Here is a 14,117-nt window from a genome sequence, read left to right on the forward strand (position 1 = left end):
GTGTGTTTAAGTTTGCTGCGCTATACAAATATCACTTAGAAACTCTTAAAGTGCACTCAGAGTCTGTGTAAATTAATAAGCCTAATTCCAGAAATGTAAATAATAAAACACATGGTTTCTTTTACTGACAGTGCCCTGCTTATACTGCCCAAATTAAAAACCCCAACCATGAAGAGATTTAAAATTTTTAAAATGTTAAATACAAAGCAGAGGTATTAACCCCCAGAGTGCTTAAAGCCTTCTCACTAAAGAAGGAGAAAAGCACTTAACTTTAGATATTCAGCTGTAGGGCAGACACAGCATCCAGACGACTTCTGACAGGGACCTGGAAATTAAGGAAAAGCAGAGTAACCAACCCTGTTCTGCCAGATAGGGGATACCATAAATTGTAGTGATGCACCAAAACGGAAATTCTGGACCGAAACCAAAAACCCAGGATGCTACACAATTTGACCAAGAAAAAAAAAAAAAAAAAGAAAAAAAAAAACTCATTTTCGGCCAAAATGTTTCTGCATCCCTACTTAAAACAATGTCAGGGTATCTGAATGTTATTTAAAAAGGTTTCTGAAATGTTTTAGGTGAAGGGAAGTAAAAATAAAATAATATGGTTGCATAAGTGTGCACACCCTTAAACTAATACTTTGTTGGAGCACCTTTTGATTTTATTACAGCACTTTTTGGGTATGAGTCTATCAGCATGGCACATCTTGACTTGGCAAGATTTGCCCACTCTTCTTTGCAAAAACACTCCAAATCTGTCAGATTGCGAGGGCATCTCCTGTGCACAGCCCTCTTCAGATCACCCCACAGATTTTCGACTGGATTCAGGTCTGGGCCATTCCAAAACTTTAATCTTCTGGTGAAGCCATTCCTTTGTTGATTTGGGTCGTTATGCTGAAAGATGAAGTTCCTCTTCATGTTCAGCTTTCTAGTAGAAGCCTGAAGGTTTTGTGCCAATATTGTCTGGTATTTGGAACTGTTCATAATTCCCTCTACCTTAACTAAGGCCCCAGTTCCAGCTGAAGAAAAACAGCCCCGAAGCATGATGCTGCCACCACCATGCTTCACTGTGGGTATGGTGTTCTTTTGGTGATATGCAGTGTTGTTTTTGCACCAAACATATCTTTTGGAATTAATGCCAAAAAGTTCAACCTTGGTTTCATCAGACCAGAACAGCTTTTTTTTTTATACCAATTATACAAATAAAGTATAGTCCTAGAAAACGATTATATGCAAAACAGTAAGTCTAGTAATGAACTCAAACAAATTTGAAATATTCTACACAATTTTACTGAAAATAATAGGCAAAACCCCCCACAAAAGAGTCGTTTTTGGACTAAACGTTTCTGCAGCCGAAATTTCGGTGCATCCCTAATAAATTATTGGAGGAAAAACCAAGGACTACCCTGCGACCTCCAACAGCTAAGCCACCACAACTTACGCTAGAGGATTACATGGACACAGCATTACCCCAATCCTTGCTTGCAGGTAAACTACCCATTAAAGGATATACTAAATTTTCTTCAAAGACCATCTTCACACACCTCCTAGATAGAAAAAAGCAAAGAATGATTGGGGATTGTGGGATGTAGGAGGATACTTAAAGCTTTGCTGGGGTGTTCTTTGCCTCCTCCTGGTGGCCAGGAGTTGAATTCCCACTAGTAATTAGAATGGATTTGTGGACTCTCCATGCCATTGGAAAGATATAAAGCTATGTTATATTATCTAAATGTTATCTATATGGCACACATGAACTAGCAGTGTATAACTAGTGTACGGGTGTGAGCACGTTATCTATATGGCACACACGAACTAGCAGTGTATAACTAGTGTACGGGTGTGAGCACAATGTTATCTATATGGCACACATGAACTAGCAGTGTATTACAAGTGTACGGGTGTGAGCAGTATGTTATCTATATGGCACACATGAACTAGCAGTGTATAACTAGTGTACGGGTGTGAGCACAATGTTATCTATATGGCACACATGAACTAGCAGTGTATTACAAGTGTACAGGTGTGAGCAGTATGTTATCTATATGGCACACATGAACTAGCAGTGTATTACTAGTGTACGGGTGTGAGCACAATGTTATCTATATGGCTCACATGAACTAGCAGTGTATTACTAGTGTACGGGTGTGAGCACGTTATCTATAAGGCACACATGAACTAGCAGTGTATAACTAGTGTATGGGTGTGAGCACAATGTTATCTATATGGCACACATGAATTAGCAGTCCCCTGTTGTGAAAAGCAAATATAAAAGCAAGTGATAAGAGGCTGTCTGTAGTGGCTTAGAAACAGACAGAAATTTATAGGTTTAAAGGTTATAATCATATTAATATAACAATGTTGGTTGTCCACAGCTGGGAAATGGGTAGTAAAGGTGTTATCTTTTTAAACAATAACGATTTTAGTGTATACTGTCCCTTTAATGAGTCAGAGCAGCAATTTTAAACAACTTTCCAAATTAGCCCATTAATAAAATGTGCACAGTCTTTTTATATTTACACTTTATGAGTCACCAGCTCCTACTGAGCATGTGCAAGAATTAACAGTATACCAATATGTATTTGTGATTGGCTGATGGCTGTCACATGATACAGGGGGAGTGGAAACTTTATGTGAGGTTCAGACTAAGTGCTATTGTCTTGTTATCAGGCAAAGCTACTGCTCCTTTAAAGTGAAGGTTAAGTTTCAGCATTTGTTACTATTACCCTAACGTAATCGCCAAGTGTTTTATTTATTTATATTATTTATATAATTTATATCTCCCTACCGTTGCAATCTGACTCCTCCCACATACTACTTCCTGCTTTTCTTGTGTTTGACGTATAGAGGGGTCCGACCCGCTTTCTAAGTCTGCCTAAAGCGCGTTCATGAAGCTCTGTGAAACAGTGCATGCGCCAATCGGTGATTTCATAGTCTTCTGCGCAAGCACTAATCACCATCACAACTGCGCATGCGTTAATCGCATTGGAAACATAGTATTGAATGAATAACGATATTCATTCAGTACTAGGTTATGCGGGAGACAGCAGCTTCATACTGCATATTGGTGATCCGTTTACGACCATCTGAACATCTCCGTATCGGATCCGTTACTAACAAGGCAATGACATTTTATGGGGATTCCTGGATATTACCAATATGCATGTGCGAATCGTGAGCGCTCGTGGATGCCGAGATGAAGGGGAAAACAATAGCGCATGCGCACAGAGTCAAGTAGGCGGAAGACGTGCACTGATGGCCAGAATTTCAGTTGGCTGATCCAGAAACGTGATCAACAGCAAAAAAATGAAGAGGTTGCATTTGTGTACAATCGCAAATGGATCAATATTGACAAAAAAAAAAACTTTGTTTTTAATTATATTTGTAAGGGATCATGAAAGAAAGTCATATTGAATTTGTAAAACAAATGATATCCTGGATCGTCATAAAGGTAAGTTCACTTTCACTTTAAAGGGACACTAAACCCATTTTTTTTTCTATCATGATTCAGGTAGACAATACAATTTTAAACAACATTTCAATTTACTTCTATTATCAAATTTGGGTCATTCTTTAGATATCCTTTGTTGAAGAAATAGCAATGCACATGGGTCAGCCAATCACGATGCATCTATGTGCAGCCACCAATCACCAGCTACTCAGCTTATCTATATATGCTTTTCAGCAAAGGATATAACGAGAATGAAGCAACTTAGATACTTGAAGTAAATTAGAAAGTCGTTTGAAAATGCATGTTCTTTCTAAATCATGAAAAAAAAAAAAAAATTGGGTTTCATGTCCCTTTAAGTATGTACAGAGTTTTGAGACACTTAAGATGTGCATACACATTTATGCAGTTAGGGAACACAAACGTTTAAAGTGACAGTCTACACTAGAATTGTTATTGTTTTAACCCCTTAACGACATACAGGGTACGTCTTGCACAAACTGGTCTTTAAAGACCAGCGACGTACCCTGTACGACGTTGGGGTTGAAAGCGGCTGGAAGCGATCCTGATCGCTTCCAGCCGCTTTCCGGTTATTGCAGTGATGCCTCGACATTTTTCACCATCCGATGCAGAGAGAGCCACTCTGTGGCCCTCTCTGCACCGGACATCGGTGGCCGCAATCGTTGGTGGGTGGGAGCCGACGTGGGAGGCGGGTGGGCGGCCATCGATGGATTTCTAAGTGCAGTGGTGGGAGGGATCGTGGGCTGGGTAGCTAGGGGGCGCGCGCGCGTACACGGGGGAGGCGGACGGGCGCGTGCACAGGGAGGGAGCAGGCGGGAAACATTACACTATGGAACTGTTAGTTAAAATTTAGAGGGAGAGAGGGGGAATAAAAATATATTATAAATAAGCGAAGTGATCTGGGAGAGGTTGTGGGTTTAGTCTTTGTGGGGGGGGGGGGGGGGGAGCTACACTACAGAAAAGTGGGGGAAAAAATTTAAAAAAAAATATATATTTTTTTGTAAACTGGGTGGGGAGGATCCTACACAGCAGCATATGTAAATATGCTTTTAAAAAAAAAAAAAAGATCTTTTTTATTTTAGTACTGGCAGACTTTCTGCCAGTACTTAAGATGGCGGGGACAATTCTGGGGTGGGCGAGGGAAGAGAGCTGTTTGGGAGGGATCAAGGGGTCTGATGTATCAGGTGGGAGGCTGATCTCTACACTAAAGCTAAAATTAACCCTGCAAGCTCCCTACAAGATCCCTAATTAACCCCTTCACTGCTAGACATAATACACGTGTGATGTGCAGCGGCATTTAGCGGCCTTCTAATTACCAAAAAGCATCGCCAAACCCATATAAGTCTGCTATTTCTAAACAAAGGGGATCCCAGAGAAGCATTTACAACCATTTGTGCCATAATTGCACAAGCTGTTTGTAAATCATTTCAGTGAGAAACCTAAAATTGCGAAAAAATTTAAGTTTTTTTTAAATTTTATCGCATTTGGCGGTGAAATGGTGGCATTAAATATACCAAAATGGGCCTAGATCAATACTTTGGGTTGTCTACTACACTAAAGCTAAAATTAACTCTACAAGCTCCCTAATTAACCCCTTTACTGCTGGGCATAAAACACGTGTGGTGCGCAGCGGCATTTAGCAGCCTTCTAATTACCAAAAAGCAACGCCAAAGCCATATAAGTCTGTTATTTCTGAACAAAGGGGATCCCAGACAACCATTTATGCCATAATTGCATAAGTTGTTTGTAAATTTCTGTGAGAAACCTAAAGTTTGTGAAAAAGCGAACAATTTTTTTTTATTTGATCGCATTTGGCGGTGAAATGGTGGCATGAAATATACCAAAATGGGCCTAGATCAATACTTTGGGATGTCTTCTAATATATATACAGGTCAAGGGATATTCAGGTATTCCTGACAGATATCAGGGTTCCAATGTAACTAGCGCTCATTTTGAAAAAAAGTGGTTTGGAAATAGCAAAGTGCTACTTGTATGTATTTCCCTATAACTTGCAAAAAAAGCAAAGAACTTGTAAACATTGGGTATTTCTAAACTCAGGACAAAATTTTGAAACTATTTAGCATGGGTGTATTTTGGTGGTTGTAGATGTGCAACAGATTTTGGGGGTCAAAGTTAGAAAAAGTGTGTTTTTTCAATTTTTTCCTCATTTTATAATATTTTTAATAGTAAATTATAAGATATGATGAAAATAATGGTATCTTTAGAAAGTCCATTTAGTGGTGCGAGAAAAACGGTATATAATATGTGTGGGTACAGTAATAAGTATATAATATGTGTGGGTACAGTAATGAGTAAATAATATGTGTGTGTACAGTAATGAGTAAATAATATGTATGGGTACAGTATTTAGTATATAATATGTGTAGGTACAGTAAATGAGTATATAATATGTGTAGGTACAGTAAATGAGTATATAATATGTGTGAGTACAGTAAATGAGTATATAATATGTGTGGGTACAGTAAATGAGTATATAATATGTGTGGGTACAGTAATGAGTATATAATATGTGTGTACAGTAAATGAGTATATAATATGTGTGTGTACAGTAATGAGTATATAATATGTATGGGTACAGTAATGAGTATATAATATGTGTGGGTACAGTAATGAGTATATAATATGTGTGGGTACAGTAAATGAGTATATAATATGTGTGGGTACAGTAAATGAGTATATAATATGTGTGGGTACAGTAAATGAGTATATAATATGTGTGGGTACAGTAAATGAGTATATAATATGTGTGGGTACAGTAAATGAGTATATAATATGTGTGGGTACAGTAAATGAGTATATAATATGTGTGGGTACAGTAAATGAGTATATAATATGTGTGGGTACAGTAATGAGTATATAATATGTGTGGGTACAGTAATGAGTATATAATATGTGTGGGTACAGTAATGAGTATATAATATGTGTGTGTACAGTAATGAGTATATAATATGTGTGGGTACAGTAATGAGTATAATATGTGTGGGTACAATAAATGAGTATATAATATGTGTGGGTACAGTAATGAGTATATAATATGTGTGGGTACAGTAAATGAGTATATAATATGTATGGGTACAGTAATGAGTATATAATATGTGTGTGTACAGTAATGAGTATATAATATGTGTGTGTACAGTAAATGAGTATATAATATGTGTGTGTACAGTAAATGAGTATATAATATGTGTGTGTACAGTAATGAGTATATAATATGTGTGAGTACAGTAATAAGTATATAATGTGTGAGTACAGTAATGAGTGTATAATATGTGTGTGTACAGTAATGAGTATATAATATGTGTGGGTACAGTAATGAGTATATAATATGTGTGGGTACAGTAATGAGTATATAATATGTGTGGGTACAGTAATGAGTATATAATATGTATGAGTACAGTAATGAGTATATAATATGTGTGAGTACAGTAATGAGTATATAATATGTGTGAGTACAGTAATGAGTGTATAATATGTGTGTGTACAGTAATGAGTATATAATATGTATGAGTACAGTAATGAGTATATAATATGTATGAGTACAGTAATGAGTATATAATATGTGTGAGTACAGTAATGAGTATATAATATGTGTGAGTACAGTAATGAGTATATAATATGTGTGAGTACAGTAATGAGTATATAATATGTATGAGTACAGTAATGAGTATATAATATGTGTGAGTACAGTAATGAGTATATAATATGTGTGAGTACAGTAATAAGTATATATGTGTGGTACAGTAATGAGTATATAATATGTATGGGTACAGTAATGAGTATATAATATGTGTGTGTACAGTAAATGAGTATATAATATGTGTGGTACAGTAATGAGTATATAATATGTGTGGGTACAGTAATGAGTATATAATATGTGTGGGTACAGTAATGAGTATATAATATGTGTGGGTACAGTAATGAGTATATAATATGTGTGAGTACAGTAATGAGTATATAATATGTGTGGGTACAGTAAATGAGTATATAATATGTGTGGGTACAGTAATGATATATAATATGTGTGGGTACAGTAAATGAGTATATAATATGTGTGAGTACAGTAATGAGTATATAATATGTGTGGGTACAGTAAATGAGTATATAATATGTGTGGGTACAATAAATGAGTATATAATATGTGTGGGTACAGTAATGAGTATATAATATGTGTGGGTACAATAAATGAGTATATAATATGTGTGTGTACAGTAATGAGTATATAATATGTGTGGGTACAGTAATGAGTATATAATATGTGTGTGTACAGTAATGAGTATATAATATGTGTGTGTACAGTAATGAGTATATAATATGTGTGTGTACAGTAATGAGTATATAATATGTGTGTACAGTAATGAGTATATAATATGTGTGTGTACAGTAAATTAGTATATAATATGTGTGTGTACAGTAATGAGTATATAATATGTGTGTGTACAGTAATGAGTATATAATATGTGTGTGTACAGTAATGAGTATATAATATGTGTGTGTACAGTAATGAGTATATAATATGTGTGGGTACAGTAATGAGTATATAATATGTGTGTGTACAGTAATGAGTATATAATATGTGTGTGTACAGTAATGAGTATATAATATGTGTGTGTACAGTAATGAGTATATAATATGTGTGTGTACAGTAATGAGTATATAATATGTGTGTGTACAGTAAATTAGTATATAATATGTATGGGTACAGTAATGAGTATATAAAATGTGTCAGTGTACAGTAATGAGTATATAATATGTGCGTGTACAGTAATGAGTATATAATATGTGTGGGTACAGTAAATGAGTATATAATATGTGTGGGTACAGTAAATGAGTATATAATATGTGTGGTACAGTAAATGAGTATATAATATGTGTGGGTACAGTAATGAGTATATAATATGTGTGGGTACAGTAAATGAGTATATAATATGTGTGGGTACAGTAAATGAGTATATAATATGTGTGAGTACAGTAAATGAGTATATAATATGTGCGGGTACAGTAATGAGTATATAATATGTGCGGGTACAGTAATGAGTATATAATGTGTGCGGGTACAGTAATGAGTATATAATATATGTGGGTACAGTAATGAGTATATAATATGTGTGGGTACAGTAATGAGTATATAATATGTGTGAGTACAGTAAATAAGTATATAATATGTGTGAGTACAGTAATGAGTATATAATATGTGCGTGTACAGTAATGAGTATATAATATGTGTGGGTACAGTAATGAGTATATAATATGTGTGGGTACAGTAAATGAGTAAGAGGAAAATTACAGCTAAACACAAACACCGCAGAAATGTAAAAATAGCCCTGGTCCTTAAGGGAAAGAAATTGAAAAATGGCCTTGGTCCTTAAGGGGTTAAAAGATAGATAATCCCTTTATTACCCATTCACCAGTTTTGCATAACTAACACAGTTATATTAATATACGTTTTACATCTGTGATTACCTTGTATCTAAGCCTCTGCAGACTGTCCCCTTATCTCAGTGCTATTGACAGACATGCAGTTTAGCCTATCAGTGCAGACTACTAAATAACTCCACGGGAGTGAGCATGCTGCTATCTATATGACACACATGAACTAGTACTCTCTGTGAAAAACTTTCAAAATGCTCTGAGCTAAGAGGCGGGTTTTAACGGTTTAGAAATAAGTTTGAGCCTAGCTAGGTTTATCTTTTAAAAAATACCCCCAAGGGAACAAAGCAAATGTATTGATAAAAGTCAATTGGAAAGTTGTTTAAAATGACATGCCCTATCTGACTCATGATAGTTTAATTTTGACTAGACTGTCCCTTTAAGGAAGGCCCTGAAGGTCACAGACAACAAAGTACTCAGATAAACTGTCACACAGGATAATAAAATCTAATGTCTTTGTGTAAACATGAGGAGAGATTAGCCTAACTGGGTCTGTTTAGGTTATATAAATATATTCCAGCCCATATACAGAGATGGCAGAAGCTCCTTTAATTCCAAGGAAACGAGATTTAATCTCCAGCAGCGTAAACGTATTTTCACGGTACAAGGTAGTAAGCACCAATACCTTAGATACATAAGACTGCTCAGACTTATTTGTGCTACAGACAGAATTCAGGGATATGATTGTGTTTAATGGTCAGCATCTAATTGTTTCATTTAAGTTCAGTTGTCAGTTTCTTTAGTGTAAATCAGGCAGGGGCCGACCAGTACTCACCAGCATCACAACGCACCAGTTCAGGACCCCACGATAGTTGCTGTAGCCACTGGCCGAACTCAGCAGGGACTCCTGCATCTTGTGGCATCTGTGGGAGAGAAGGAAAACAGTCAGTTGGGGTTGCGTAAAGATGCTACATGAATTTGTCCCCTACACAAACCGACAATGCCTGATCTAGATCATTTAGTGACCTCAGGTCAGCTGTGAAACGCACACGGATTCACTAGAGTCTGTCTGACAGCAAGGAAACCCTCCCACTGGTAGCGCTATAGCTTTATATGAGACCCTCCAGATGTGCAGGCGATATGATCTATAACCATTTTATACAGCATGTGGCGGATTCCCTGCTACCCCGACTGGGTAACTCCATCGATACTATCTTCCAACACCTGGAACCAGCCTCTATGTAGCGGAAAGAGGGTGATTTCAGTAACCCCCACCCAAATAACTAGACAACTAGCATTTACGTGGAACAAAGAAGAACATTTTATTGGGACAAACACACAACATTTATACAGGAACTCATCTTGATAAGACAAAGGACAATACCACAGTTTTCCCGCCCCTCCAGACAGGCTGGCGCCTCCATTGCAGCCACAGTCCCACAGAGTCCCAGTACTCAGGGGCGGCGGTTTTGGGGTGATCCCGGCGGCACTTCCAGTGTGTCATTCTAAAGCTCTCGGTTCCCAGATGCCACAGACCGGAGTTACAGCCCAGTTAAGATTTTTTTTTTGGGGGGTGTGGGGGGGTAGGGGTGTCCGAAACCCCCAGTTTCCCAAGAAGCTCCCCTCCGGCAATTCCACCACCCCTTGTCCTCCATAGGGGATACCCATCCTCAAAAGATGAACTTCCTGGCAATGATGCTGGCGATTGTACGCGGATGCTGTTCCCAGCTCCTGCAGGACCCCAATGTCCTCACTGACCCATTCGACAGAGGGGTCGGGGTGGTCCTCCTAAGTGTAGCGGGCGGCCGCTTGGTATCTTGGGGCTGTAGCTCAAGCCCACTGCGGGGTTGGGGGGTGCCTTGGCTGCAGGTGTGGAGAGGCTGCGGTAGTCTTGTGCGGGCAGTGGTGTAGGAGGTGTCCCACCTGTCCGCATTCAAAACACTTGCGGGAGTCCGTGCGTCCGACCTGGGGAGCAGGGATCGGACAAGGCTGCGGTTGTCGAGTAGGTACTGGGGCCAGGGTGGCGTGGGTCTGGTCATCCCCGTATTGGTCAGCCAGATCAGCAGTCCTTGGCTTCCTATCCTAAAATTGCTCCAGGAAGATGGGCTGCAGTGCCTCCTCCAGTGTTTACGTGGCAACCTGTAATCCAGGAGTTAAAGGAGCAGGCTAACCGGTGGGTCCACTCTGTATAAGGCTACCCGTCTTCTTGATGGGCCTCTGGGGTGAGCCTGTGTTCCTTTACCCGGTCATAGTCCTCCTCGGGAGGAACAGTCTGGAGAGCTAGCGACGTCTTGCCGGCCAGCTTTCCAGACAAGATTGGGACTTGGTCTGTCGCAGCAATCCCATGCAACCTGCACCGAGTCTCGAACTACTGGAGGTAGTAGTCGACCGCTTCGGCCCAATCATCCTTAAATGCCCGGAAAGCCTCGTAAGGTAGCTTCCTGGGTCTTGGTTCGGGTTCTCGGGGGGGCTAAAACGTCTCCCCCCCAGATCTTTCTGGAGCTCCACAATGCGAATCTGGCTGGCCTCGGATATAGTCCTAGCGACAGCTTCTGGGGGCGGGTTGGGTCCCAGGAGGGATAGTCTCCATCGGATTTGATCATCCAGACTGGAGGTCGTAGTCCCCTGGGAGTAGGTGTCCGTGGTGGCGCTGTCTCTGCTACCACCCGCTTCCATATCAGGGGCCCTAGCCTGGTCATCTGCCATCAGCTCGGCTATGATGGCTTCTCTTGTCTTGCTACCGGTAGCTATTCCTCTAGCATGCAACAAGGCTTTCAGTGCTTCTTTCCGGAGCCGATCATAGTGCTCCATCCACAGAAGTCTTCAGGTGGTGGTTTGAACGTTCCAGGTATATGGAAGCATCCCACCGCTGCCACCACTTCCAGGGTGTCATTTTAAAGCTCTCTGTCCCCAGATGCCGGTGTGATTGGTTACTGGGGACTGGAGTTACAGCCCGATAAAGATTGGGGGGTAGGGGTGTCCAAAACCCCCAGTTCCCAAAGTAGCTCCTCTCCGGCATTTCCACCACCCCTTGTCCTCCCCTAGGGGCTATCCATTCCCAAAAGAGCTGAGCTCTGGGGCAAAGGGCCGATGGGGTGACCAGGGGCAAAGATAGCGGGTATCTTGCTGTTCTGTGGCCGCCCGGGAGTTCCAGGAGCCCGGTCAGAGACCAGCTTTTCTCTGACAAAGTAGGAACACAAAAACAAGGAAACAGACTCCTAGAGATTGTGGTTGCTCTGAGGAGCCCAAATTCGCTGAGAAACAACAGGGAGAGATAGTAGGGGTTTAACCCTTGCAGCCCAGTGCCCGTGACACAGCGTATTCACTAAAGTCTGTCTGGCAGCAAGGAAACCCTCCTACTAGAGGTGATATAGCTTTATACGAGACCCTCAGGATGTGCAGGCGATATGAGCTATAAGCATTTATATACCGAGTATTCACTAAAGTCTGTCTGGCAGCAAGGAAACCCTCCGACTAGAGGTGATATAGCTTTATACGAGACCCTCAGGATGTGCAGGCGATATGATATATAACCATTTATATCCCACATATTCACTAAAGTTTGTCATACAGCAAGGAAACCCTCCCACTAGAGGCGATATAGCTTTATATGAGACCCTCAGGATGTGCAGGCGATATGATATATAACCATTTATATACAGCGCAAACTGAAAGTTTTAATTAAATCGGAAAAGCAGCTCAGAGAAGTCTAAATCATCTTATGCAGCTTTAAGATCTAATTAAGTTCTGGCAACATAAAACATTTCATGTAGGAAGAGCTTGACCCTTGAAGCCATGTGGCTGTAGTTACTGAGTCACACAGTAGTTTGCTTATCACACTATTGACTTCGTACCTACGTACAACCTTCTGGCTCACGCTGCGGCCGCGCTGTCAATTGTCACAGCAAAGACTACAGCCACAGGCTAAAGACCTCTTCATACAGTAATTAACTGATTGTTTAAAAGGACACTAAACCCAATTTTTTTCTTTCCTTATTCAGAGAGAGCAGCAATTTTTAATCTACTTTCTAATTTACTCCTATTATCAAATTTTATTTGTTCTCTTGGTATCTATATTTGAAAAGCAGGAATCTAAGCTTAGGGCTCAGACAATTTTTGGTTCAGCACACTGGATAGCACATGCTGATTGGTGGCTACATTTAGCCACCAATCAGCAAGCGCTACCCAGGTGCTAAACTAAAAATGGGCCGACTCCTAAGCTTACATTTTTGCTTTTCAAATAAATATACAGAGAACGAAGAAAAATTGATAATAGGAGTAAATTAGGAAGATAGGGGAGATGATGGAGATAAATAATAATAATAATAATACAAAAAAAAATCCCTAAAGCTGAACACTTACAGACTGTAAACTCCCTCCTGTCAGGAGTGGTCCCCCACCTCCTCCTGTCAGGGACCCTCAGGGTCCTACCTTTGGGTTCGGCCTTACCTCATATCGAGGTCCTGGTGCTTCCCCTCAGGCTCCCGGTGCTTCCCCTCAGGCTCCCGGTGCTTCCCCTCAGGCTCCCGTTGCTTCCCCTCAGGCTCCCGGTGCTTCCCCTCAGGCTCCCCGTCTCCCAGCGCCGGGCTGACGCTGTGCACACGATGTGCCGCTCTCTTCCTGCGCACGGCAGCTCCCGCCTCAGACATGTCCCGCTCTCGGAGCTTCTGACTCTCCGCAAGTCCCGGACACGGTATAGGTCACTGTGCGCTCAGGGTCCAGGCCCAGCCAATCACAGCTAGCTGTCACACGCATCCGCCTATCACCGCGCGGAACCTGTAGCTCAAAACTCTCCTAACCAACCACAAGTTGAAACCTGAAGAAAACTTCATCCGCACAACCAATCATCTTGCGTGTTTATATGATAACCACGCCCATCAGCTCCTGCCAGAGACCTCACTCCCATACAGCTTCCCGCTTCCTTTTTTAGTTGTAGACCCTCCCTCATTATGACCAACCAACCACTTAAATTGTGCCAGGAGAGCATGCTGGGTGTTGTAGTCCGGCTAAGTAGCAGTGGTATAGAGGAGACAGTATTCCGTAACCACTTCAGTAGCGGAGCACGTACTGCCTGCTACACCACGTGACCTGTGCTGGGACCCACAACCTAAGCTGGCTAATCACCTGTCGCCCCTCTGCTACTCGCAGGTATCTCGTCTAAAACTACACTTCCCATGAGACCCAGTAATCATGAGGCGGTCCTAGGGATAGACTGACAGCTTTCTCACCAATAGCAAAAGAAGGGGATGGAATGTACCACGCT

The 14,117-nt window shown here is 40.7% G+C and overlaps 1 protein-coding gene across 1 annotated transcript in view; it reads right to left on the reverse strand.

Annotated features, from left to right (window-relative positions):
- DGAT1 (diacylglycerol O-acyltransferase 1) overlaps positions 1 to 13,609 on the reverse strand; it is a 283,457-nt gene extending 269,848 nt beyond the window's left edge. The window contains exons 1-2 of the mRNA XM_053715987.1: positions 13,304 to 13,609; positions 9,690 to 9,777 (exon numbers count right to left, since the gene is read on the reverse strand). Of these exons, the coding sequence (XP_053571962.1) occupies positions 9,690 to 9,777; positions 13,304 to 13,503 (288 nt within the window). The 5' untranslated portion in view covers positions 13,504 to 13,609. The remainder of the gene's footprint in view (positions 1 to 9,689; positions 9,778 to 13,303) is intronic.
- Between the last annotated feature and the right edge of the window lie 508 nt (positions 13,610 to 14,117).

The sequence above is a fragment of the Bombina bombina genome, chromosome 5 (assembly GCF_027579735.1).
Source record: "Bombina bombina isolate aBomBom1 chromosome 5, aBomBom1.pri, whole genome shotgun sequence".
In the NCBI taxonomy this organism is placed as follows: Eukaryota; Metazoa; Chordata; class Amphibia; order Anura; family Bombinatoridae; genus Bombina; species Bombina bombina.